The 26,347-nt window shown below is 31.0% G+C and overlaps 4 protein-coding genes across 17 annotated transcripts; 2 read left to right on the forward strand and 2 right to left on the reverse strand.

The window, feature by feature from the left end:
• Window positions 1-71: 71 nt before the first annotated feature.
• Window positions 72-3,615, forward strand: LOC126873350 (prostatic acid phosphatase-like). The gene is made up of 7 exons (XM_050634123.1): window positions 72-781; window positions 1,005-1,103; window positions 1,267-1,689; window positions 1,773-1,896; window positions 1,965-2,176; window positions 2,247-2,427; window positions 2,511-3,615. Exons 1-7 carry the CDS (start codon window positions 680-682, stop codon window positions 2,633-2,635), a joined length of 1,266 nt encoding a protein of 421 aa, XP_050490080.1. The 5' UTR covers window positions 72-679; the 3' UTR covers window positions 2,636-3,615.
• Window positions 3,124-13,578, reverse strand: LOC126873347 (protein Malvolio). Of its 8 annotated transcripts, XR_007692385.1 has the most exons (13): window positions 13,433-13,578; window positions 8,356-8,552; window positions 8,141-8,263; window positions 7,815-8,041; window positions 7,576-7,714; window positions 7,345-7,500; window positions 7,065-7,223; window positions 6,925-6,975; window positions 6,460-6,842; window positions 6,173-6,383; window positions 6,029-6,099; window positions 5,018-5,140; window positions 3,124-4,658 (listed from the first exon to the last, which is right to left on the reverse strand). XR_007692385.1 is itself a non-coding variant. In XM_050634109.1 (12 exons), exons 1-12 carry the CDS (start codon window positions 13,467-13,469, stop codon window positions 4,592-4,594), a joined length of 1,821 nt encoding a protein of 606 aa, XP_050490066.1. In that variant the 5' UTR covers window positions 13,470-13,577; the 3' UTR covers window positions 3,124-4,591. The 8 variants fall into 8 exon arrangements, 7 of the variants coding, with proteins under 7 accessions (XP_050490066.1, XP_050490070.1, XP_050490069.1 ...); XM_050634109.1 differs by lacking the exon at window positions 5,018-5,140 and having other exon boundaries at window positions 13,433-13,577; XM_050634113.1 differs by lacking the exons at window positions 5,018-5,140; window positions 13,433-13,578 and adding an exon at window positions 11,608-11,750.
• On the forward strand, window positions 12,866-19,429 carry LOC126873349 (lipoma-preferred partner homolog). 6 transcript variants are annotated; one of them, XM_050634117.1, is made up of 7 exons: window positions 12,866-13,022; window positions 13,159-13,435; window positions 13,717-13,855; window positions 14,041-14,524; window positions 14,598-14,935; window positions 15,009-15,424; window positions 15,499-19,429. In XM_050634117.1, the coding sequence occupies exons 3-7, from the start codon at window positions 13,721-13,723 to the stop codon at window positions 15,749-15,751; spliced, it is 1,626 nt and encodes a 541-aa protein (XP_050490074.1). In that variant the 5' UTR covers window positions 12,866-13,022; window positions 13,159-13,435; window positions 13,717-13,720; the 3' UTR covers window positions 15,752-19,429. The 6 variants fall into 6 exon arrangements, with proteins under 6 accessions (XP_050490074.1, XP_050490075.1, XP_050490076.1 ...); XM_050634118.1 differs by having other exon boundaries at window positions 12,898-13,022; window positions 13,108-13,435; XM_050634119.1 differs by having other exon boundaries at window positions 12,912-13,077.
• On the reverse strand, window positions 19,024-26,039 carry LOC126873346 (GATA zinc finger domain-containing protein 14-like). Of its 2 annotated transcripts, none has more exons than XM_050634107.1 (7): window positions 25,817-26,039; window positions 24,681-24,965; window positions 24,463-24,598; window positions 24,245-24,364; window positions 24,060-24,160; window positions 22,650-23,063; window positions 19,024-22,083 (listed from the first exon to the last, which is right to left on the reverse strand). In XM_050634107.1, the coding sequence occupies exons 1-7, from the start codon at window positions 25,817-25,819 to the stop codon at window positions 20,629-20,631; spliced, it is 2,514 nt and encodes an 837-aa protein (XP_050490064.1). In that variant the 5' UTR covers window positions 25,820-26,039; the 3' UTR covers window positions 19,024-20,628. The 2 variants fall into 2 exon arrangements, with proteins under 2 accessions (XP_050490064.1, XP_050490065.1); XM_050634108.1 differs by having other exon boundaries at window positions 24,681-24,978.
• Window positions 26,040-26,347: the final 308 nt, after the last annotated feature.

Below are 26,347 nucleotides of genomic sequence, written 5' to 3' on the forward strand. Positions count from 1 at the left end.
TAAAAAAAGATTTTTGTCTCAGACAGTATACCTTTGTAGATTATAATTCTTAAATAAGTTTGTCTTTTAAAGTAAAACATTATATAAAATTTTAGTTTGGAATGAGTATATTATAACAGATAATGGTTAATACAAATTGCTTGTAATTACTTTATGTTTCGATTATATAACTTTCTTTCAAAATATCGGGAGATAAAGCATAATTAATGAGTATTCGTAATTACAAATTATCTTGTTCAATTGTTGTTTTATTCAATTTTCATCGTTACGTCATTAGAATTTTGTTTCATGCTTTACATGTCAAAAATCTAAAATTTTGATGGGCATCGATATCTTAAGTGAGTAAAATGAAATAGAATAAGTTTAAACATTCTCTAATATGAGTACCACTGTATAAATAACCTTGTTCTTATTTCAATACAATGCGAACAAAGAATGGTTGGGTTAGGAACCGATATTGGTAGCAACGATAAATCACTTGATTTGCATTTTATATATGTTTTATACTCATACAACTTCTGACGAAAGTAACGTATGAATCATAATAACAGACGTTGGAACATTTAGAGTTTAGAGTATTCCACAGGTTGCAGTAATCAATAGATTGTTGTCTTATTCAATTTTCTACGTGAAGCCTCTTATTAGAGGCTCGAAAGTGTGAATCATTCAAATTGAAAATATGAAAAGGAATATGTCTGTTTCAATAATTCTGGCTCTTTTTGTTATGGATTTGTCACATGCTCAAAATACAGATTTTGGAACTATCGTTTTCGCAAATGTTGTAAGTTAAAGTATGTTTTTTCAAAAAATTAAAATAATGTTTATATTTTATATTTTGATTATTCGTATTATTGAAATGTATTTATTATGAAGTTAATTTATTATTTATGTATATGAAATTTATTTTCTTCATAAAGCAATATGAATTAGATATTATAACCATCTTAATTATAATAATAATCATTGTCGTTGTTTATTAAAAATAATTACAATCTATTTTACAGTTATACAGACATGGAGATAGAACACCTATAAGACCATATCCGAATGATCCTTATAATAATGAAAGTTTGTGGCAAGTCCCATATGGCCAATTAACAAATGTATGTAATTCTTAATTGTCATATATATAGCTTAATTATTTAATAATCTTTTCTTTATTGTATTACTTTTGTTGCATTTAATGTTGCAAATTTTTGTTTGATTTTAAAATCTTTTTAATTTCAAAATATTTAAGTCCTCACTCATATGTGTCTGTTACATCAGATTGGAAAATATCAGCATTTACTACTTGGTCGTTGGATCCGCAAACGCTATTCACATCTACTAAGTGACCTATATTCTCCACATGATATTTATATTCAAAGTACAGATGTAGATCGTACCTTAATGTCAGCTGAATCACATCTTGCTGGACTTTATCCTCCAGTTGGTAAACAAATATGGAGTAATATCAAATGGATGCCTATTCCAGTGCATACTATTCCTGAAGACAAAGATAATGTTTTGGCTGCAAGAAAATATTGTTCTAGATATGATTACGAGTTGGAAAAAGTTCTTAATTCTCCAGAAATCCAAAAAATTAATAAAGAAAATAAGAGACTGTACGTATACCTTACAGGGAAAACAGGAAATAAAATTTCATCTCTTTTGTCTGTTAAACAACTTTATGATACATTATTTATTGAGGTAAACTATGTTACTGTCATTTTGTACTTCTCATTTGATAATAAGTATTTGTATATATCTCATATACTCTAAACTTATTACAGAGTCTTTACAACAAAACATTGCCAGAATGGACAAAGTCAGTATATCCAGATAAACTTAAGCCAATTGTTGTAAAAAGTTTTACAATTAACGCCTATAATAAAATACTTCAGAGACTAAAATCGGGTAAGTAATATTCATTTTGTTATGTAAAAAATTTAGACCATGTATAATTTGGGAAATATAAAACATAGGAACATTACTTGGAGAAATGATAGACCACATGGAAAAAAAATCGAAAAATGCCTTAGTACCTGATAGAAAAGTATGGATGTATAGTGCTCATGATGAAACTATAGCCAATATGCTAATGACTCTGAATGTTTTTGAACCACATTGCCCACCATATACTGCTACAATTTTAATAGAATTAAGAGTAAATTTAAAAGATCAGTATTTTGTAACGGTAAGTGCTTAAAATAATAATTAGACTGGAAATCATGATATAAGATTGTTGGTTAAATATATTGTTCTAGATATCATATAAAAATACTAGTGAAGAACCACAACTTTTAACACTTCCTGGTTGTATTACAATGTGTCCCTTAAATCAATTTATTGCACTAACAAAAGATGTTATACCCATAGATTGGGAAAAAGAATGTGCAATAGAGTGGGAACAACTTGGATATAATATGAATACGACAGCAATTATTGGTAAATTTCTACTACAATATAAATGTATTTTTTATACACTAAAGTAAGGATTACTTTCTCATTTAATCCTTGTTTTGTTCCAGCAATACTGACATCTTCTATATTGATGTTAGTTTTATTAATTTTATCTATAGTTGTCTTTATTTATTGGCATTATAAACGGGAACATAATCAATATTATCTTCGATTGACAACGGAACCTATATAATTGAATATAATACTATGAAAAAATGACGTATTGCTTTCGTCGTGATATTCAATGTTTTCATATTTTGATAATTAACAAAAAATAAGATAAATGGTAAATTCTTATTTGATTTTACATACATTAAGGATTCAATTATCGATACGAAAAATAAGTCTGATACGCGTTTTCATAAAATATTTATGAAAAAATGTTCTATATTTTATAATGTTTTATTAGTGATAATTTTTAAATTTATTGATGATAAAATATTTCAGTTTATAATCAAACAGATTCAATGCAAATATAATCGTTTGATTTGATCGATAAAAAAATTATTATTTATATGCATGTATTGTTGAAAACAAGGACTGTTATAATGATTTTTAATAGTTTGATAAAAGGGTATAAGATTCTCTATAACTTTTATTTAAATTGAGTTCCATGCATAATATGAATAAAAAAATTATCTGTGATGACCGTAAATAGACTACGAATTAATTCGGAAAAAATTGAGATATTAAAAATACTTTTTATTAATAAATGACGATTAGAAAGTAATAAATTCTGGAATACAGTTTATTAACTCAGGGTATCTTAGTGTTTATTTGATACTAAACAATTGGGTGTAAAATATAGGGATAATATTTATCTGCGGTATTTGAAAGAATATCTAGTCATACTCCATTAAGTTGCAACAATTAAAACATTACACTTCTAAATAGAAAAAGTATATTCAACTACATCGTTATTACATTTTTGTAATATCGTTTATATAGATGTATATTTGAAACGTATTTTCTAATGAGAAATTACAAGACAAACTAAATTTTTCCAAAATAGAGGAAGGATAATATTTAAGGCGGAAAAGAAACATTTTACTTGATAGTAATCCAAAAATTTGATTTTCTTAAACTGAACTATTTTACAAATATGAATTGTATCCTATTAAAATTATTTTTGTGAGATTTAAACATGAATAAATCAAGTATTGTAAAAAAACACGATTATTTACTGGTATTTTAAACGAATACATATCTTCCTTTAGATAATTTGTAGGTCATAACATGAAATATAAGAATATCTCATACTTGCTTCTACATAGAGCGTGTTGTCCGTCCTCAACAGCGGATGTTCAACAACTGATTCTCGTATCGATGTCGTATACGTGTTAAGTATTAAACACATACAATCGCAAAACACACATATAAATGACTGTCCTTAAATAGTAGTACAAATACACATATAATATGAACAGCATCAGTGGACTTTACATATTTACATATTTTAATCATCAGTTTACCACTTTTATTAATTCTCTTTTTTAGATACCATAATCCCTATAGTTTACATATCATTTACATATTAAAATTTTTAATTTTTATTATATTTTGTACAAGCCTCTTTTATATACAATATACAGGGTGATTGGTAACTGGCGGTACAAGCGGAAAGGGGGTGATTCTACGCGGAAAAAGAAGTCGAAAATATAGAATAAAAATTTTTCGTTTGAGGCTATGTTTTCGAGAAAATCGACTTTGAATTTTCGCTCAGTACGCGTGCACTTTATCACGTCTCGTTATAACGAATCTCACTGTAGATCGTTCTCTTGATGGAAAAATTTAGAAAAAAAAATAAAAAAAAAATTTTTATTCTATATTTTCGATTTCTTTTTTCGCGTAGAATCACCCCCTTACCGCTTGTACCACCAGTTACCAACCACCCTGTATATGACTAATTTATTTAATACAATTATATATATATATATACAAATACACGATCATCACGTATTTTTCTATCATTAACGCACTTTGCTTATTTTACATGTTAAAGCCCTAATTTTAGAAAACAATTTGGTGAGTATATTTTATAGGAAGTTATCATTTTCAATTCTATAAAATCTTAAAATCTATGATGCTAACTCTATGAGAATGCAACCCATGAGTATTAAATACTATTTACCACGTTTTATTTGTCATATCAGTATTCCGGTATCGAGTTAAAGCTTCCAGACCAATTTTCTTGGATGTTAAATGCTGGATTAGACCTAAAACATCACATGGTTTTATGTATTTAATAAAAAAACTTCAAAATTTTACTTAATTGAAATAAAAACTTATAAAAATTTCTTACCTTTTATTAAGAAATTTTGAAAATCTTACTATTATAAGCTCGCACTTGCATTGGTTAAAAATGCGCATGCAAAAATAAGTTAATCATTCACGTGATAAAACGGATTATTAACAGAATTACAACAAATACGATTACAATGATAGTGTAAAACCCTGAATATAAAAGTATTTGAAAGAAGTCTTCTATATTGTCATATTAATTCTATTTTTAATTTCTACCCTGGTTATAAAAACTTTGTATATTAAAAAAATAGATCTAATATAAAGTACATACCATGTATAAAGTTGGAGACAGATGAAGACGCAACTTTTGAAATATGGTTTTAAGTAGTTAGATGCAGATTCATGATGTAAACTCGATTATGGTCTTAATGATGTTTCTGACGTATTGAAGAAACTATGAATGTAAAAAGGAATAATTTTCGAAATCTTAACTATATGTAATACATTGAATATTTAGAAGATTGTAATGAATATAAGAAAAGTACGTTTTGTGCAAATATTAAAACAAATTTTTCCTTCTTCTGGCAATGAGATACAAATTGATTTCATATTTGATATATCAAAAATGTAAAAAATGTATATAAATATCCTGTTAAAAAATACGAAGTGATGCAATAAAAACACACAAGCACACAATTTGCGTTACATGTTTGTTAGTATTTATTACAAAATGTATACAATGTTAATAAAGCATACGTGTCTGCAAATAAAACGTTTTCTGTTCAGTGTATAACCATAACCATAATTTCATGATCTTATCTTAAAATTGAACAATATGATTAATTTCATGTAGCAATTAGTTACAGATAACATTACATAAACGTATTAAAGTTTCAAATATACTATATTGAACAGATTTTGTGGCCTAATGTTTGTTACTTTGATAAACTTTATGACTATTATGATGTACTAATGAGCAAACTATTCTTAAGCATGAGAGCAATTCATGATATACATGCAAATTATTATAATCTATTAAAAACACGAAAGATTAAAATATCATATTATGAATATTACCTGGATCTTTTTACTATTTAAATGCGCATTATATCAACTAACAATTATTTTCACAATTTTTATAAAAATAATTTATTAGTACATTTATTGTTATTTACTATATATTTCGGCACAAAATGCGTACTTTGTTATATTACTTTGCTAATTAAAATATACGTAAATCATATAAATGAAAATAGCAATTTTTTTCATATTTAGGTAGTAAGTATTACAAAACAATTAACTGACAAAATCTTGTTATACATAAAATCTATACAATTCTTACCTTGCATATATTGCAGGGTTTGATAATCCAAGTGTTGTACTTACAGGACTTCCAATATATCTCTTTACGAACTGTAACAAAAGTTAATAATAAAATGATCGATAATAGTTAAAAATCAATCACCCTACTTAATAGCGTACATACCCAATGGTCACCAAGAGAAGTCGCGCCCATACTCACAGCCATATGAATGGTCAAATAAAGGCAAAATAGAAGATATAAAATGGAATATATTGTAATTGCAACTATTACCGCCCAGTGATGTGGCAAATCATCTTGGACAGTATTTATTACAAAATATATATTTATAGCTATTACAACAGCGGATAATGCTGTCGCAACAATTTTATTAGTTCTGAAATATAAAAGTATGTATAAAGTCGCATAAACTTAAAAAATTTCAACTGTAAAATTAAAGACATGAAACATACAATCCGTTTCGAAATGTACCCATAATTTTAGGACTACTAGTAAATGCTATCGTTGGCAGGGTTGCAAAAGGTAACTGAAGAGTCATAATTGCGTTCAAAATATCATTCATGCCAGTTAAATTATCAATGTCACTAAAGAATGCGACAAGGAAGGTTGGAATGATAGCGATCATTCGCGTAAAAAGTACTCGCTTCCAACGAGCCCACTGAAGATTTAAAAATCCTTCCATTGCAAATTGTCCGGCATACGTTCCTGTCATCGTGGAAGATTGGCCAGCAGCAAAAATACCGACAGCCCAAATATACATTGCTGCCGCACCAAAGGCACAGCCCAAAAATATGCCACCTTTGTTAAGGTCTACTGAGATGGTTGTATTCTCTTTCTGTAATTAATAAAATAAGATATAATAAGAAAGCTAAAATTTTTAGGTAAACAAATTCGTATTAATCTAATTTGGTTTTTACCTTAAATGTATCCATTCCTACAGTATAATTGTTAGCTTCACACAGATTGTACTAAAATATAAAGAAACGAGTATGAAATATATTGTATAAGATAATTACATTACAAAATATCATTTAGAATTCTTAATTACTATACTCACAACTTCTAAACTAGTCTTGTTAAAAAGACCATGCGCAAACACTGCGACAACAAATACGTTAATTATAAAAGATACCAGAAGTGCAATGCATGCCTCAATGAAGTAATACATATTTGCCTCATTCACTTTTTTGGATTCTTTACGGTCAATGTCTCTTGACTAGAAATTATAGATTATATTATAGTATTTATTTAACACCTGGCAAATATTTAATACATCAGAATGCCTACTTCTTCAATTTCATAAAAAAGATTACTTATACTCTTTGTTCTTTCCTTACTTTAACAAGAGCACTGTGAAGATATAAGTTATGTGGCATGATAACTGCACCAACAATTCCTACAGCTTGTAACAACATATTTCTGTCATAATCTTTATACCAAGGTATAAACATTCCACTTATCACTTCATTTTGAGGTGGGGCAGAAACAACGTACTAAAATATAGAAATAATAAAATCATTTTCATTCACATATACACACACATATATGTATTTATTTATTTATTTTACCTCATATCCAAATGTGACAGCCATTACTGTAATAAGAAATCCAAAAAAGAGTTCTAATTTCCTTAAGCCATATTTGTCCAATAATAAAAACGTAAAAGTATCAATTATCGTAATAAGAACACCACCCCATATAGGAATCCTAAATCAAATTAGATACATACATTATTTATGAATAACAGCTTACATAAAAGGAACAAGAATAGATGACATCAAGAAATTAAAAGAATTTCATAACTTACACTTTATTTGTTAATAAAGATAAAGCAATAGCTGTTCCTATTACTTCTTGCATGTCACTGCCAATTATGGCTATTTCTATCATTATCCATAAAATCATCCTGGGTACTTTTTTATATTGTCTGTAACACATTTCTGCTAAATGCAAACCTGTTACCACACCAAGCCTTGCACTTAATCTTTGCATAATAAGACCAAGAATGGTTGCACTTAACAATACCCATAATAACTAACAAAAAAGAGCATAAATAAATTTAAAAAATAAAAAGAAATGAAAACCATACATGGAAAGTTAAATAAGCAATGAATGGAATAACTTAAAAAATACCTTATATTTGGCAGCTACGCCAGATTGCAAATCAGATTCAATATTTCCAGGATCTAAATAAGCTATGGACATTAAGAATCCAGGACCTGTGAAAGCCCATAATTTTCTAAAACTAAAGAAACCCTGCGGAAACCAAATTAGAAATGATACAGTTAAAAATCCATATATTAACGTAAAAAATTAATTTAAGCTCCATTGGTACTAATATATACTACATTTTCTGCTTCTGGTATATGAACTTTTTCATCAGCAAAGTACGTCTGATTGTTATTAGGTGCCAAACAGGTATTTTCATTTGCTCTCTTATTATTTTGCATTTCCTCCTGATGCACATAAGATGCTGTTGCAAATGTTGAATCATTCTGAGGCTCTATAATGTAACTATTCTGCATGGTATATTGATAAGATCCCTCTGAAAAAAGTTACTAGTTTGTTACATATTTTAACATTATTTGAGATACCAATTTAAACATATTTATATATTTAAACATATATTTAAAAGTATTCAATATTATAGTATTATTACAATATTGCGATATTATTTCACAAAAATAGTATTAAAATAAACCGGATTATATAAAAATTAACTTCAATGACCGTCTAAATTGAATAATTTAATTACCGTGATGATCAATGCAATAAAAGATTGAAATAGTGTCTTATTGATACGTATTCAAACTTCATCAAATACGAATGAAATATTTTAATGAAATATGTGAAATACAGAAATACAGAAATACAGGAATTAAGTATAACATACGACAAATTAATGAAATATAAAAATAAACATAAATCCTTTTTATCACTACCGACAAAATATTTGGATAAATATAAAAATAAATAGAACGTCACATTCCTATAAAATTAAAAAAAAAAGAAAGTACGCTTCCGTATAACTAAAATAGAAACATAACTGAAGTAAAAACGCACATTATACAGTACACCAAGCACGTAAATGTTAGCCAAGTGAGATCACGACAATAGCCACTAGTGATCACTATTCACCGACAGCCTGACAGTCACTAACTATTGCGAGATTTGAGAATATTGCGGCAACAACCAGACAAATGAACGAGAGTAACGAGAACGAAACATACAACATACAGCCATCTTTCTTACATGTTCCCCTTCTTTGCATAAAATATTACAAATATGATGTTAGCGGGGATGCCCGAAACATCAGTGTCAGTGACTAACAATAGGAATACATACATGTATGCACAGAGAATTTATTACTGCCACAGTACAAAGAAATACATGCAGTTGTATAAAATTATAGGATTTCCCCAGGAGATGTATCATAACAGTTGATTATTATAACCCTTACATGACATCTTTCGTTATCATTAATATGTAATGAGTATTTAAGCAATTCCGAGCTTCTATGAATTCTTATTTACGCCATTAAAGTCATTCATTTTCTCGATACTTCCTTCATCTTTTCACTCTATCTTCATTTACTATATGTATTGTCTTCCTATCTTTAAGAAGTACTTGAATTTGAGCGATCACTTGAGGAAAAAGATAAAATTCGGATTATGAAGGTTTCCTCTTATCAAAGTTTTAACAAACAAAAATAAAAAATTTTGTATATGGGTTAATATTTTTCAAATTGTAGAGACTCAAAGAAAAACAGTTTCTATTCTTTCGACTATGAACTGGAGAAGAATGTCTTTTATCACTTGCTTTATTCGACTAAGATTTAAATCCAGTTTCTAAGTCAGCTAAGTGACCATATCAATCACAGATGACTTTAATCCTTTAATCAACCTTATTGAGGAGTGCTTATTGCATCTAATTATATTATTACAGTAAATCTTTATTGGATTAATTTGATAATTGTTAAATCAGATCGAAAGCATTTGTTGGGAAGGAAGTCTATAAGATTGGATAGAGATTGAATCTGTATTAAGTTATGGTTGTAATAAATTCATCATTCTAGTAAGTAAAACATTTGGTAACCGAGGTGTATACATTGTATACATTGATGTATATTATACTCAAGAATTCTCTATGATGTATTTGTTAAAATGATAGGGCATCAAAACACGTACCTATTGTAATCATAGCTTAGTTTCAATTTATTTCATCGCTTCTCTGATAAGACAAGATGAAAACATTCTTTTGCATTGGGGATTTGATTAGGATCTAAGTTCTTTTGGTAAATCTTTATCGATTACAATAGGTACTAATCTACGATAATGTGGATCTATATTGATGCCAAAAAGTATTCATTGTATAAAATATTAAAAATGTACAATTATTACCATTGTTTGGAGTGATATTTATTATAGCATTCACATACTAATTAATTAAATTCAAGAATATTAAATATGTCATTTAGTAGTACTTTCAACCAACCAAGTTTTATTTTTAAGGCCGTTGGGCCGACAAAATAAAATAATAATAATAATACTTTTATATGAATACAAAAATTTGATATTATAAAAATGAAACATAAAACCTGACCAAAATTTCCTGGAAAATCTAGCTATCTGCCAATATTTTTCGTAGCCATTATAAGTAAATAAATCGACGACGAAGATCGAAAAATGAAAATTGTTTTCTTCGAAAAAGAAGAAAATCCTGGTTAAGTGCTATGATTAGTGTATATTAACTTTTTAAATTGATAATCTAACAAAAACAATGTCATTTATATGTTCCTGTAACTTCTCACGTAACTTGATATCGAAATTTAATTAAGCACGATTAGATAAGCTAAGAGTTTCTTGCTCGCTTCCAGAACGCGTTTCTTTTAATGTGAAAATTGGTGGGCGAAAACATTTCTTTAAACAATCGTATTTTTTAATGATATCCAAATTTCGCAAGAATGTGAGATATTAACATTACATAAGATTGTTATATATAAGATTGGCTGCGGCATATATTGAGGACACTTCAATCCAAATATTTAACTTGGAATATCAAGCAAATGTTTGTGTTAGATATCAGAAGGCGGTCAATCAGTAGAAACCAAGAATTATATGATATATACGTATAAGCCCACTTAATGAAGTACCTTACCGAATTGTAATTTCTCGATTGTCAAGTAGTTACGTATAAAAATGATGAAGGTCTTTTAATGAATAAATTCAGTATACATCTTCGATCGTATTTCCTATTTACTAAAATAAGAATAGCCGTAGACAACGAGCAACGCATAAATTATCGGAAACAATCCATCAATATTTCCTATTCCTACGTGAATCACCGTGGTAAACCCAACGAACAAGGAAAATTTAATATCAACGAATAGAAAAGTTTTGCTTTATTTATATTTTCTGATCCTACGTAATTTCATATTACGATTAACTGCAATATTATCTGTCCTATTAGATAGGAAATTACTGTAGTAAATATTATTTCGATTGAGCAACGCGGTAAATCCGTTTTGAAATAAATGTTTGATATCTCTATACATATAAATGTAGATCACTTCCTTTGCTAAAATTAGAATAATTTCTTACAAGAATTCTGATTTCTAAATTCTCCTTTTTTTCTTTCTTTTAACGTTTTTTAACTTGACAATTCTTTTTTCTTTTCCCTCTTAAAGTTTTCTAACTTGAATAACGTCACTGGTACACGATGAACGTTTTCTAACAGTTACTGCTGTAATTATCTAACACTTGTAATCTATAATTAACTCTTTTGACTACTCATCAAGTCACCACAAAAGTCCTAGCAATTGTGAATTCGCAATTCTGATTTGTTTTAATTAAAATAATAACAAATGATAAACATATAAAAGATTCTACGAAAATTTCAATAAAATCACAATATTATGGATAAAGGTAATAGACATATCAATAAACATAACACACGTTGAAGATAGGCAGATAAGAGATTCTAAGCAAATTTCGATAAATCTACATCACAATATCGTGATTTAATATTTAAAACACAATTTCATTGTGTTTCTCATTATTTCATTAATGAGAATTTGATATAAACTCATTAATTTCAATTTGATATAAACAATATACATTGATGTAAACATTATTTTCTCAATATCTATTCATTAAATTATCGACACTAACAGTATACGTGATCATTAGGAATCGTAATCTCTGAGAAAAATATCTTTTGCTACCACGTGTTAGCTTGTTAAAAAATAACGTCATTCCCTTGAGCCAATTGTAAATGGAAATGATCATAACAATGGTAGACAACCTTTTGTTCTACCTTATGCAATGTTACAAGTATTTTAATGTTCCGTGAAAAAAGTTGTAAAAATGGGAAACTAGAGCAGTAATTTTTAAGGGCATGATACTAAACTGTTTTTACAGTCTATTGGCTCATTGTGGTAATTAAGATAAATTTTTCAACTGTTTCTTTAGATTTTCCACGTGTGTTGCAAAAATTCATTATACGATAAAACGCGTTTTCAATTGTGGACCGAGGATAACAATTCTAGGTTAACATTAAAATTCTAGCATAGTAGTATATTAGAGAATTAAATAAATCAAAAATTGTATTTCGATTACTTTGTTACCATTATGCAATTAAAGAAAGAAATTGTCGAAAATATACTTTCAAATGTGGCGCGCAATACTAACCTATGTAATTAAATATTAATTTGAAAAAAATTAATATAAAAAATCAAATGAAACCAAAAAGAAGAACGACCTTAATCTCAATTAATCATGCCAAATTAAATAGGAAATTATTCATATAGTAAATGACAAATAAAAACGATATACATAATTCTACAAAATATTTGAATTCTTAGAGTCACAAATATCGAATACTTAAACTCAAAATCCCTAGTGCTAAATATGCGTCATCATATGCATTTATGACAATAATACTCAATATATACTTTTTTTAATTTAATTAGTTTATGTGACAATGTGCAGTATTGTGACATACGATTTAAGGCGTGGTAAGATTTTTTGGAAGTAATGTTGGTACTTTAAACGTTCAGATTCGTTCAGAAAGTAATAATTGCATATAAAATTATTGGCCAGCTGGTTCGTACATATAGAAAATTGCCGACGATTCCTTTCCTGTTTAAACAGTAATCATCTCAACTGTATCCTGATTATTGGTTGAATGTCGTGCCATAAGAGTGAAAGAGAACTATGGTTAAGACTATATGTATGGAAAAGTCATCGTAAAGGAATTTTTAAAGCAATAAGATAAGGGATTTATGAGTCAGCCATTCAGTTGTGTTACGGTTGAGCACAAAATATATCTGGCAACTCCGTAAAATCCAAAAATTGCACGATTTTGGTATCAGAAGAGGACTTAAAACGACGAATTTGGAGGGAGTATACGAAGATATTAACTTACCAGGTAATAATGACTTTTTTAATGCTATAAGCTCCATTTTGTAGACAGGTAATATTATACTTCTATTTGACAGATATAATTTCCAACTGATAATTTTTTACGATAACGTTCTTCGGTAGTATTATTTCACTAGCTTGAACATAGATACAATATGTATTTTTTAAATATATTGTTTTTCCTTTAAATTGATTCTTATTGAATTTGTAAATGTGTAGTATAGAATTCATATTTTATAATATAGAAACAAAAAAAGTTAAAAATTTATATGCTGTTGATATTTTCAGGAAAATGTCTAACGTTAGTAATTTAGAACAGCAAATTGCAAATTTACAAATTAATCATGGCGATGGTATTAAAACCATTAAGTCTGGGAAAAAAGTAGGACCAGCTGTACCTCCAAAACCAAAAAAATCACAACCACAGGTCAGTAGATCCATTGAATATAATAATAATTATGTAACTTATTCAATAACAATATTTCATAACTATGACTCCCTTTCTATGACTGTTCCATTATTATATGGAAACATCAATGGTAAAATTAACAAAATAAAATTTATTTAGATCATCTTGTTATACAGAATTTAATGGGGTAAAATACTTTCCAGATACCACAAAGTTATACTATAAAGGCTGCATCAGTGCCATCATACAGTACAGTGCTTAATAATTCTGGCCAAAATGAAAAATCATCAAATTTATACGTGAATTCTCCTTCACCATATGTGCCACTAAATATAGAGAAAAATGACTTTTCATTACCATCCACTGCGAATGGAAAAGATGTTCCTAAAAACTATCAGAACAATGAGAATTTTTATGTGCACCAATCAGATGAGAAATTTGAACCAAAATATGGATATGATGAAAAAAATCATTATTCAAATATTGGTAATATGCCTGCTCCTCAAGTTCCAGTTGAAGATCACTCAAGATCAACAAGAAATATCGTATATAGTAATATAGATCCTCCAATATCTATACCAGTTAATAAGACAGCTAAAACTGAAAAAGACATCATCTACAGCAATATTCAATGGAATTCTAAACCAGAAAATACATATTGTAACATTCCTTCTGCACTCAATAATGGTCAGATATATGGAGAATGTAATCAAAAGTCATTTTTATTAGTTTACTAAATCAAATAATTATTATATTACAGATGACTTACCACCACCACCAGAACCTTCAGAATATGTTCCATGTGTGCCGGGTAGTTCCTTCCCACCACCACCGGAAGAATTACCGCCTCCGCCAAGTCCTGTGTCATCTAGTTATAGCGAACTTAGACGCGCTACTTATCAAACTGATTTTCCACCTGACAATTATCCAAATGATATTTATGGTCCAAGTTCACAATCCAGTTCTACATATGAATCTATATACGAACCAATTAATCCTAGACCACCATCACAATTATCTTGCAATTATTCCATGTACTCTGGTTATGGATCTGCTACATCTACTCAGCCCCAAGGAAAGGTCTCTCCAGTTAAGGAAGTATGTCAAAATTATTATGTTAATTCCTTCATTGTGAAAAAATATTTCCCCAAAAAATTTATTTTTGTTTCAGGTGGACGTTTTGACTGATCTGTTAGTTCAAGGAATGGAAGATAATGCTGAAGACAGTGATATATATGGGATTTGTGCCCAGTGTGGTCGCAAAGTTGAAGGCGAAGGTACCGGTTGTTCCGCGATGGATAAGGTTTTCCATATTGACTGCTTCTGTTGTTATGTTTGTAAGGTTAACCTACAAGGTAAACCCTTCTATTCACTGGAAAACAAACCCTATTGCGAGGAAGATTATTTGAATACTTTGGAAAAGTGCTGCGTTTGCACTAGACCAATACTCGATAGAATATTAAGAGCTACAGGTAAACCTTATCATCCATCCTGTTTTACATGTGTTGTTTGCGGGCAAAGTTTGGATGGTATACCATTTACGGTAGACGCTACAAATCAGATTCATTGCATAGAATGTTTCCACAAGTAAGTAGCATTTGGTTGACCAAATAAAACAATTAATTTTACAAAGTATAAAAATGAATGTTTTTATATTACAGAAAATTTGCACCTCGTTGTTGTGTTTGTAAGTTACCGATTATGCCAGAACCAGGACAAGAGGAAACTGTGCGTGTTGTAGCACTAGATCGTAGTTTTCATATTCAGTGTTACAAATGCGAGGATTGTGGGTTGGTTTTATCTTCTGATTCCGAGGGACGTGGATGCTATCCTTTAGATGACCATGTGTTATGCAAAAGCTGTAATGCTACTCGTGTGCAAGCATTAACGTCACATATGACGACTGAATTATAAATGGCATGATCATTGAAACGATATATTAGATTGTTATATTTACAGTTGCCGTTTTATGAATTTTTATATTTAGAGATAAGTTTCTATAAGACATCCGACATTTAATATGTTTTTGAGGAACTTTTTAATCAAAGCCATTTTGACAATTGAATATGAGTAGGTTTTTCATTATTTGATACTTCGAGATGAATTACGTTAAATATTCATAATATTTCTATACCTTTTTAAAAGATTTATATTTTAGAGATTGTATTTATCTATATATATTATTGACTCGGATTAGACAGGTTTGAAAAAATTTCAGAACTGGGTTAATGTTACTGCCTTTACACTGCCATATATGAAATTTCAAAAATATCTAAGAATTATATTGTCAAATAATATTTAACAAAAAATTCTAAACTGTGAGCACGTATGTTGTAGTCAAGATTGATTTCTTGTAATAAGTATAATTATTGACTATAATGTGATTTAGTCAGGTATTGCATATATTATTAAGGCAAGGTATTCAATTCCTAATATTAAGAGCAATGTTAGATTTATGTGTGACTATATCCTCATAACGTCAATAATGCGAAGTAGAGATTATGCAATTTATATGCTTCTTTCTATTGATCTAGAATATACAAAACGTTTATTCCAATGTATTGGATCCGTTATGTATTTAGATTTCCGCTTTATGATAAATCATGTGATACGATAGAATTAATACAATGCAAATTAGTGCAAATACCTTAAATTATATTATCTATTTAGCAAGTGAAAAGACTAAGAAAGCAAATAGAACTTAATTGTAAAATGTATTTGTAATGAATATTGAATAAAATAGCGATTATATTTAAAAACAACGCGTGGTCTTTAATTATTCTTCATTAGTTCAATTATTTCTTATTTTGGAAAGAATGAAAAAGTAAACGGCCTAAACGAGAAAGGTAAATACACAAATACAATATATATGTATTGGAGCATTGTATATTTCATATTTTTAATGAGATTTTATTATTATATATTTGCAGGAGAGACTCACACTTATTTTAGTCTATACCTTTTCTTTGCTATGGCTCTTCCATCTATATAATGTTCATGCACAGATGTCTTTATTTTGTTTTTAAATATATGCATCTCTTATACGTAATATATTTTTTTATTATCATCGAGTACTTAGATTTTTTTTTGTTGTACAACCTACATATCATTTATGTATAATTTATGTTTTTTATTTTTCTTAATACATCAATTTCTGTGTTTTAGGAGGCATGCTTTATAGATTGTGGAATATGATTTGATCACTTTACAAAAAAATGAACTCAAATGAATTCCATATACATAATTTCCAAATTACAATAAAATATAATAGTGCAATCGCTGATTGGCAAACAAAACAAAAAATCTAGTCCGTATGTTTCTTGAGATTGCACAAGTTCATTTATCTTAGAAGTATGCTTAATAATATCGAATCATTGCCAGTCTTAATCCAGCAATAGAAATTTGGCTAAAGTATCGAATTAATAAAAAAATAAATAGCTGCTCATGTAAAATAACAAAAAACCTTTCATCATGCGTAGACAAAACCTATTTCACGCAACATATTGTGAACGTATAATAATCCACAATCGTAGAAAGCACACCGCGTACACCGTGTATGTAATATACATCAATTATATTCCTATGTTCAACTACGCATACCCGCTAATATCTATCTTAGATTTCTTTTTATATTATAATATACTTTGCGAAGTATATATTATATTTTATATCGTATCAGCACCATTCTACGTTGAATTTAGTACATGTATAATAATTGCAATTAAACGACTCGTCTTATTTTTAAACACGTTTCGTTTCGCTTGTTAAATCAGTACCAAACTGAACATAGAATTGTACCTCTTTTTTTTGCTTTTGTATTACCTCTCGTTATAGACGTATATATTTTTATATATATATATATTTATTTTATTTATTTATTTAATTAGGTATGTATACGTGTATGAAATATGCGTGTGTAGTGTGTATATGTGTGTGAGAGAGACAACATTAATGTACTTACACACGGATGCTTACACACGTAAACTGTCTTCTTTTCTCATGTTCTCTGTGTTTTCATTTTGTTTTCTTTTTAACTTGCACGCAATAATCACAGCCACCTATCCAGATACGCGCTCACGCACACCCAAATACGCACCTATCGCACTCGCATTCCATATACCTTCGGTATACGTTTTTTATTTATTTTCGTTAGTTAATATTTATAATATATATATATATATCTATATGTATATATTTATATTTGTATATTGCTGAGATATCTTCTTGTGTATTATACATAGAAATAGGTGCCGAAACGAGCTGCTCTGTTCCTTTTTTTTTCTTTTATCATTTTTCCATTTCGATTACATATGTATAATATCGTTCTTTTTTTATTTATTTTCTTGTACGATCATAATAATTAATGAATAAGAAAAAAGGGGGACATGCGACTCGAATGCCGTATGCGATGTTTCCATATTTTGTTTTATTTTTTATTCGCACTTACTAAACTTCGTTTTCGTCTTTACCATTCCTTTTTTTTTATATCTCCTTAAAATCGTCCTTGCTTCTAATTAAATTCCCTTTCTCGAATTCCATTCTCCTAACAGCATACTTTCACACTTTCAAATTCGCTGGGTGCTGGTTTTGGGCCGTGCTGGGGCCCGTAAATCAATAAATAAATAGAGGAACAACATTCTTCAAACATCTTTTTTTTTCTTATAACAACATTAGAGGCTCTTGGAACGTAACGCAACAAATGTTCAACAATACAATCACGAAAACAAATAGAAGGCACTCTTACATTTTTTTTATCAACAAATTAATTTCTTTTCGTAACGACTCACGGGTAATCTATATGCGTCCTAGGCCTTTGTCGTCTCATCTACGTGTCCCTCGAATTATATTTCTCCCTTTTTTTGTTTCTTACTCTTCCGTTTTGTTTATTCTTTCCCTTTTCTCTCTTGTACATAAACCGCTATATATTTCGCCGCGACATCTAAATCACAGCGCCGCACAAACCTTCGGTTCATTATCATTCTTCGTTTTCCTCATTTAAATAGACAATAATAGCTACAATATGCGAGATATGAGATAACAAATTTCTCGTTATAGATAAAAGAAATTTATACGTTCATAACAATTAGGTAGAATATTATTTAACCTTTTATATTATAATAATTTAATTATTGTTATTTGCTTGGAAGCTCACAGCCGACACATTTATTTAATTCATTATTACATACTTGTTTTTTTTTTTTTGTTCTTTTAAAGGTATATTTTTTTACCGTATTCGTTTTTCGGGTATTTAGGGCATCTCTTTTTTCTCTTTTTTTCATCGTTTTTTTGTAACAGCTATTTTTATGACCATCTGTCTTTTTCTCCTTTTTTCTGTTTTTTTGTTTGTTAAGTTTTAAATATTTCCTCCTGCGTCTTTCTTGCGCGGATAACTTGTCGAAAAAAAAGAAGAAATGTAAATCAGTATATTATTATTTCTTTTTCTACTGTGGCGTCTCGAAATTGCGTGAGAATGAGTTGTTTTGTTCACGGTTACTCTAATTAAACTATAAGTACTGGTTTTACCATCAGGTAGAAAATCAAAACTGAGAGATGTGGCAGTGCCTTGAGCAACCGTCTTTTTTTTTTTTTTTATGAAATCAATTCTATTTCTGCCTCCCTATTACCCTCCACTTCATCGTTATCGTTTATCGACATCACTACCGTTTTTTTTTCTTTGAACACATAACAAATCGCTCGTCTTTGTACGATAATAACATATTATTTGTTGTTACCATATTACTTCCTTTTTTTTGTATGTTTTCTTCTGTCCTATCATCTGTTTGTAATCCATCTATCCTACTCTAGCCTTGCTCGTGAGATTCAATGGTTTATCGAGCCTATCGCGCATAAACGTTAAATACTGCATATATAACATATATAGATTTTAAATAATGTGTAGCATATCTGTATTATCTATTATGATAGAATTGTTATCATTTTTTCTTCTTCGCCTCTTTCGTTAAACATTTCGGTTTTTTATTTAAAGAGATATATATAATAATATAGCTTGACTTCGAATTTTCTCTTATTTCCTTTGTTTCACGTTACTCTAATTATATCTGCTCTCTTCGATAGATACGTACATACATATATATGTAGGTACATATACACATCCACCTGAGTATACGTATATATGTATTTACATATATATAATATATATTAATCGTATATATTGTTTTCTTTTCATAACTAATATAATAATCTTTAAATATCGTATATATTTTTTTATCTTATATATATATATATAATATATATAATATATAATATATTCTTTTATAAATGCTTAACAATTTAGTACATTTAATAATTTACCGAAGAGCAATAATTTACATTTACATTTATGGAGTTTTTTATCTAGTCTGCATATTTTCCACGTTTCTTTCCTTTGTTTCTGTTTCCTTTTCTTACTTTTTTCTATAGATTTGGGATTGAGATCACAAGAGAATAGAGCAAATGTGTATTTTCGAATGTGTTCAAGTTCATTCGCATTCGTGCTGTCTATGCAGGTTTTTTTTTTCAAAATATATTAATTATTGGGATCGTTCGTGAATCGACACGTTTCTTTTAATTTATTATTTCTTCTCATTCATACGGCTTCGAAATCGGGATGCATCTATCTACCTACCTAACTATATCTTTATCTACCTGTCACTAACCTATTATATTAAACGGTACGTACGTACCGTTATTACACGTACTGTTAGGACCGAAAGAAGAAGAAAGGGAGGAAAAACGAATCGAGCCTGTGTACGCATACGTGTTGTTATTAATGTATATCGAGAGAACGAATTTTAAAGGGTCAGAGCTTGCATCTGATGGCACGCGTCGCTCAGCTGACCTTGGTCGCCAGCAGGATGACCCGGATGAGTCCTTGGCGTTCCGGGCGGTGTTATTGGCATTCTTCCAACGCCTGGTGGAGCATCACCGGCTCCTCCAAGACTATCGTCCGCTACTTTGTTACCGGCCTGTATTATTCCATTGACCTTGTACTTGTTCTGCCGTAACATCGTTGTAGTAGCTGCCTGGGAATTGGAATTCGCGTACTTCTCCGTCGGTTTTCTGCTCGCGGTCAACGCAGGGGCGATGGTGTACCGACGTTGAGCGTTCGACTGTTGTGGCTGCTGCTGATGCTGGGACGGGGCTAAGGATGGCTGATAGCGGTTTTGCGCCGGATTGTAGAACTGGACCTGGGAGGTGGGTGGTGACAAATTTGGAAGGGGTCTTGTCATGGGCGAATACGGTGCTGGCGGTGGGCTCACCGGCTTCTCCGAACTACTATTCTCCGTCCCTTGCACACCCTGCGAATTACTATTCTCGTTTTCGATATTAGTCACGTATTTATCATTTGACTGACTATTGGAATTGTTACCTCCATCGGTTTGTCCGGCGATCACCCCGTTGTTTCTATAGTTCGTCGTATTTTTACGGCTAGGATAGTTATTCGGTTTTGTCGCGTTCTCGAAATACTGATCACCGCCGCTATTAGTCTTACGGCCGTTCGCGTAATCGAAATTCGCCGCTGAATTAAACATTTTCTGTGTATTCGTGCTACTATATTGCTGACCGCTGGTTGTATTCGAACCAAACGATTTTTGGTTGTAATTCTCCGATGACCTTTGTGCTACGAAGGAAGCCGGGGAGCCCACGTTCGAGCCAACCGCCTTTTTGCTATACTGCATGGAGAATCGCGAACTCATCGCCGGCGTCGTGTACTTATAGCTTCCATCTATGTTACTATGCTTGTACGGTTGAGAATTCCCTACATTTTGAGCTCGAAAGAATGGATTCTGATGAGACAACGCGATCCCATGATTCTGCGATTTCGAATAGTTATTTTGGCCGTTCACGTTCCCGGATTTCGTGTAATCTCTGGAATTGAAACACTGATTCTTGTTCGAAGAATCGAATAACTGTTGTGATATTGACGGAGGTGTTGGCAACAGGCTGGTACCACCGGATGCGTTATGAAATGGAGATGTATGCGTGTGAGGAATGTAAACGGCTGCCGGATGATACACGATTGCCCTGCAATGCATCTGATTGCCACTGCAATCGTCAGTTTCATTTAAACATGTCTGGGAACTGTACAAGTTAGCGGTATGTATAGCGATTGGATGATAATTGGTGTAACGACCGGACATGGGAAATTTCACGGGCATTAAGGACACCAAGGGTGTGGCTGACCCTGAAGCAGCCTGTGTTTCACCATGTGCTTGCTCCGAGTGGCTTGATGTCGAACGAGAATCCTACGATTTATTTCACAGATGGTAGTTTTCCGTCCATTGCTTGGTTCTTTTCTTAATTAATCAATATAATCGATCGATTTACATGATATGTATCATGGATACATCTCTATACACGCTAATGATGTTGCATTTACACTAGCACGAAACAATTAAGTCATCTCAGTATTTAGATTTCCTTTTCAAAGAGATATTTTCATATATCTTTAGCAGTTTAAAAAATAATCGCGTAAATGTAGGATGAACCAATAGTCACAACTGTGGTTGGAAAAAAGTTATAGTTCTCTTTTGTTTTTAGATATAATGCAACCTTTAAAATTTACTACAGGAAAGAGTAAATCAGAATTAAAGGAGAAAACTATTATAATTATTTATGTAATTTCGTATTATAATTTTACAATTATCACTTAGAATTATTACTAGAATTAATTAATGAAATATTGTGATTATTGATCCACCTTATAAAAGGCTTCCTTATAGTCTGATAATCATTAAAATTTTTGTACTATATTCTATGGAAACCTATCATATATTACTAAAAAAAAAGAGAAGTAAAGATAGTGACTCACCTCCTGGGGAGCAACCTGACCATCAGACGAAGACGTTTGTTGACATGAGGCATCAGTAGGGAAAAGCAATAGCTGCTGATCGGTCAATCCCATGGATGCATGCGGTGGAGGAGGTGGATGGGGTCCAGCTGCGAATGGATAATAAATGTGGTCCATCTGAGGAGGCGCAGGACCTGCAGGCACCGGTGGATGATGATGCGGCGGTGGAGCGGCAGAAGGATAGAAATGCGTCGGTGGCGGAGGGGGTAAAGATGGAATTGGCTGTGGAGGACCCGTTGGTGGACTCGTCGCCCCTGTGCCATTGTTACCACTTCCGGAATTACTGTTACCGCCACTCGTGCTGTTCTGCGAGTTGTTCGTTGGATACAAGTACTGATGAGCTCCGGCGGCGACTGCCCCTGCATAACACTCGTACTGCACAGAAAGAAAAACATCATCGATCAGTTAATTATTCAAAGAATATACAGGGATGATCTATCTTTAGAATAAAAAAAAAGAAGAAAATGTCGTACATTATATAATCATCTTGTACGTTGATCTCGTTTGGAAGTACTAAGATCAATATACAGGTTACAAGATGAAATCTGCTGTCAAATGATGTTTCCAGGACACTCAAATACCAAATACTTTACCTTAACATTTTGTGCATGCCTATAATTTAAATTATACATTTTATACTTTGTATCTTTTTTCATCTTTTAAATAGAAGACTACTACATAGTAGGCAATGAATGTCATATATGTCTCTTTCCATATTCTCTGTGCAATATAAAAATACAACATATAGAACAATGTGAATGAAGAAGTCAAAAGATACATAAATGCGCGCTTAAAAAAGTGAAAAAGAAATCATCAATAACGTTATGCTGTAATACAACACATTATACGAAAAACAACATACTTGTGACGTTTTGTACGATAATAAAATTCTTTTTATTGCAACATAAGCACAATAAATGTGTACTTATAGACTAGATGGGAAATTTACATTCATTCATACGCGCAACTCGTATGTGAGATTATTAATACAAATCGTTAATTATGTGAAAAAAAGATAAGTGGTGCATGCATTCTGATAGGCCATGCAGAAGTCCAGCAAAGAAAACGCACAAAGATAATGCGCTGCATGCTAGTCACTTAGCATAGACCATGTACCTTTAGACCTCAATACTGTATAGCGTCGAGAAGGACGTAAGTAGGCATTTGCTGAGGGTTGGGTAGAAACGCCGGTGGTATGGCTTCTCCCATCAAACCATTTGTCTGTCAAACCGCAACCGATTTATCGTTTAATATAAATACAAGCTATACCCATAGACAATTCATATGATAGGGTGTGAACAAAGGACCCAAGATTAAAAAGGAGTTCAGAGAAAGAAGTCGGCATAGTCTATTATCTGTTATGTTACCTACCGGCATAGGCGAATACTGATATTGTTGTGGCATGTAAAGAGATGGAGCAGGACACGGGTACATCACAGGCGTGAAAGTTTGATGACCAGCAGCTTGTGGTCCTAATTATCGAAATCAAATCGTTTGATTAATATAAACATTTCGATCTTCTAAAAATTACGATTATGACTTTTCGTTAAATTTACCGAACACTCCAGTAGCTTGATAAATAGTTGCTGGATCGGTCGGTGGAGCAATTGGTGTCGTTGGTGTTGGAGCTGTTGTGTTATAAAATGTCATGCCATTTTGGTATGTCAACCCCATACCTAGTAAAAATAAAAAATTTCATATAATAAAATATTTATGTAACTATAATTAATTAGTAAATTAAATTTATGACATTATAGGATATAATTACACTAACCATTTGGGTAATAGTAAGTACTAGTAGGCACAGAGGGTGGCGAGCCAGAACCACCATCCAAAGATCTATTGAAAGGTTGTTTTTTAATTGCAGGTGCTATATTTAATTTTCTTTCCCTTAATACAATGCATTCAGACTATAAACAAAATAATTTGAGATTACTACCATGGTTGTTATATCTTTAACTACTAAATATATTAAACATATGTATTACAAACCTCTTGCTGAAGTCTTTTAGCTTCTTCCTCAGTTTCAAATGTAACAAATCCATAACCTTTGGAAACACCAGCTCGGTCAGCAATTATTTTTGTAGCCTTTACATTGCCATAAGAGGAGAAAAGCTCAGCAAGTTCTTCTACACTGGTATTAGCAGAAATACCGCCTACAAAGATACGATTTGGAACCAAGGTACCATATTTTGGTGCAGCCATTGTGAGACTTGTTGCTGAGGCAGGGCTAGAGGCTGGACTAGACCCCTCAGTACCACCCGTTGATGCCGAACTCTAAATAACATGACTAATATTAAAACAACGCAGCTAATATACACGTAGAATGCAAGGATATAATTAAAAAATAATGAAATAAATATAGAATATCTATGTTAGAATATAGTTGTAGTATACAAAAATTTTATATCAAACACATTCGATTATACATATACCAAAAAGTTACTAAGTGATAAAATAATAAAGGGTAAAGTAATAATAATAAATAATGTAAAAATAAATTTAGGCACTAAAACTTTATATTTTGTTATAAATTATGTGCTTAATTAAGTTACTATGTAAATGTCACATTTTCCGTGTACATGTTACTCATTAAGAAAATAGGCACGATCGCGAAGTAACTATGAAAACTACAATTTCCACAATCATTTGTACACATATATGAGACACCCAAATATCAATATGAAACCAATCGGACTGTCAGTGATCTGAAAGCCTGCATCCAAACAAAAACAATTGGTTCGTCAATCCGTACATTATTATCGTTCTTTTTTCTATGACGATAAATAAACGTAGGTTATGCTAGATCGTTTCACTATACAAAAGCATCGGGGACGAACTTGAAGAAGCGTGCCGACAATACGCATCGAAATCGTCGATGCGACGGCATTAACTCGAACGCTACCTAAAAATATTGACAAGCGACAGAACTGTTCGTCTAATAGGTAAGATTCGAAGCATCGATAACAATGAATTAATAGGGGATTATTTGACAAGGACAACGAGGCTAATACGCCACTGTCTCAAGCAATGGTAACGTCACCTTCGTTAATGAGAACGTACTCACGGTACGAAAAATGAATTTTGTCACAGGGTTAGATGCAAAATCTTCGCGTATGAATGCTCACCATCTTCGCGATAGTCGGGCGTGTAAATGAGTTTGTCGGCCGTGAGGTTGTCCTAGCAGCTTGAAGGTACCCTGGCCTCGCACGAGGTCACCTGGGTGCCCAGGGACTGCCAAGGACCGTTGCAACCACTTCAAAAGGACTTCCAGCCTCCGGCGAAGCTGCTGTTCCTTCTCGCTAAACCTCCAAACACTACAGACACTTTTACAAGATGGCGGTCATACGCGCCGTTCAGGGCGCTAATATTCCAGATTTTAAATTCTCTATTTCATCAGACTGACGCGACGGTCGAGATCCTTCGCCTCGTCGATACGTGTTCATACACGTTCCGAAATACAGAAATAAATATTTTTAATTTCTTAAGACTTAATAAAATCTATCTATATATATATATATATTTGTTATATTTGATTAAAATAATAGATGTAGGATTTTAATTTCATATAGTACAAGTACTCTCGTTTGATGGAAAATTGTAGTTATATAGTTAAAAAATTAATATTACTATAAAAGGAAAGGGAAATGAATTTAAAA

This window comes from Bombus huntii, chromosome 14 (genome assembly GCF_024542735.1).
Source record: "Bombus huntii isolate Logan2020A chromosome 14, iyBomHunt1.1, whole genome shotgun sequence".
NCBI classification, from domain to species: Eukaryota; Metazoa; Arthropoda; class Insecta; order Hymenoptera; family Apidae; genus Bombus; species Bombus huntii.

What these genes read in the sequence shown, in the direction of transcription:
- LOC126873350 (XM_050634123.1), top strand. Translation starts at nt 680, where the DNA reads ATGAAAAGGAATATGTCTGTTTCAATAATTCTGGCTCTTTTTGTTATG. An exon ending in CTATCGTTTTCGCAAATGTT is followed by an intron (nt 782 to 1,004) that starts GTAAGTTAAAGT and finishes TCTATTTTACAG; the next exon opens with TTATACAGACATGGAGATAG. An exon ending in ACTTCAGAGACTAAAATCGG is followed by an intron (nt 1,897 to 1,964) that starts GTAAGTAATATT and finishes TATAAAACATAG; the next exon opens with GAACATTACTTGGAGAAATG.
- LOC126873347 (XM_050634109.1), bottom strand. Translation starts at nt 13,469, where the DNA reads ATGGAGCTTATAGCATTAAAAAAGTCATTATTACCTG. An exon ending in TTCACAGTGCTCTTGTTAAA is followed by an intron (nt 7,224 to 7,344) that starts GTAAGGAAAGAA and finishes TATAATTTCTAG; the next exon opens with TCAAGAGACATTGACCGTAA. An exon ending in ACAAGACTAGTTTAGAAGTT is followed by an intron (nt 6,976 to 7,064) that starts GTGAGTATAGTA and finishes TTTATATTTTAG; the next exon opens with TACAATCTGTGTGAAGCTAA.
- LOC126873349 (XM_050634117.1), top strand. Translation starts at nt 13,721, where the DNA reads ATGTCTAACGTTAGTAATTTAGAACAGCAAATTGCAAATTTACAAATT. An exon ending in TCCTTCTGCACTCAATAATG is followed by an intron (nt 14,525 to 14,597) that starts GTCAGATATATG and finishes ATTATATTACAG; the next exon opens with ATGACTTACCACCACCACCA. An exon ending in TGCATAGAATGTTTCCACAA is followed by an intron (nt 15,425 to 15,498) that starts GTAAGTAGCATT and finishes TTTATATTACAG; the next exon opens with AAAATTTGCACCTCGTTGTT.
- LOC126873346 (XM_050634107.1), bottom strand. An exon ending in CTAAAAGACTTCAGCAAGAG is followed by an intron (nt 24,599 to 24,680) that starts GTTTGTAATACA and finishes TTTTGTTTATAG; the next exon opens with TCTGAATGCATTGTATTAAG. An exon ending in TCAAGCTACTGGAGTGTTCG is followed by an intron (nt 24,161 to 24,244) that starts GTAAATTTAACG and finishes TTCGATAATTAG; the next exon opens with GACCACAAGCTGCTGGTCAT.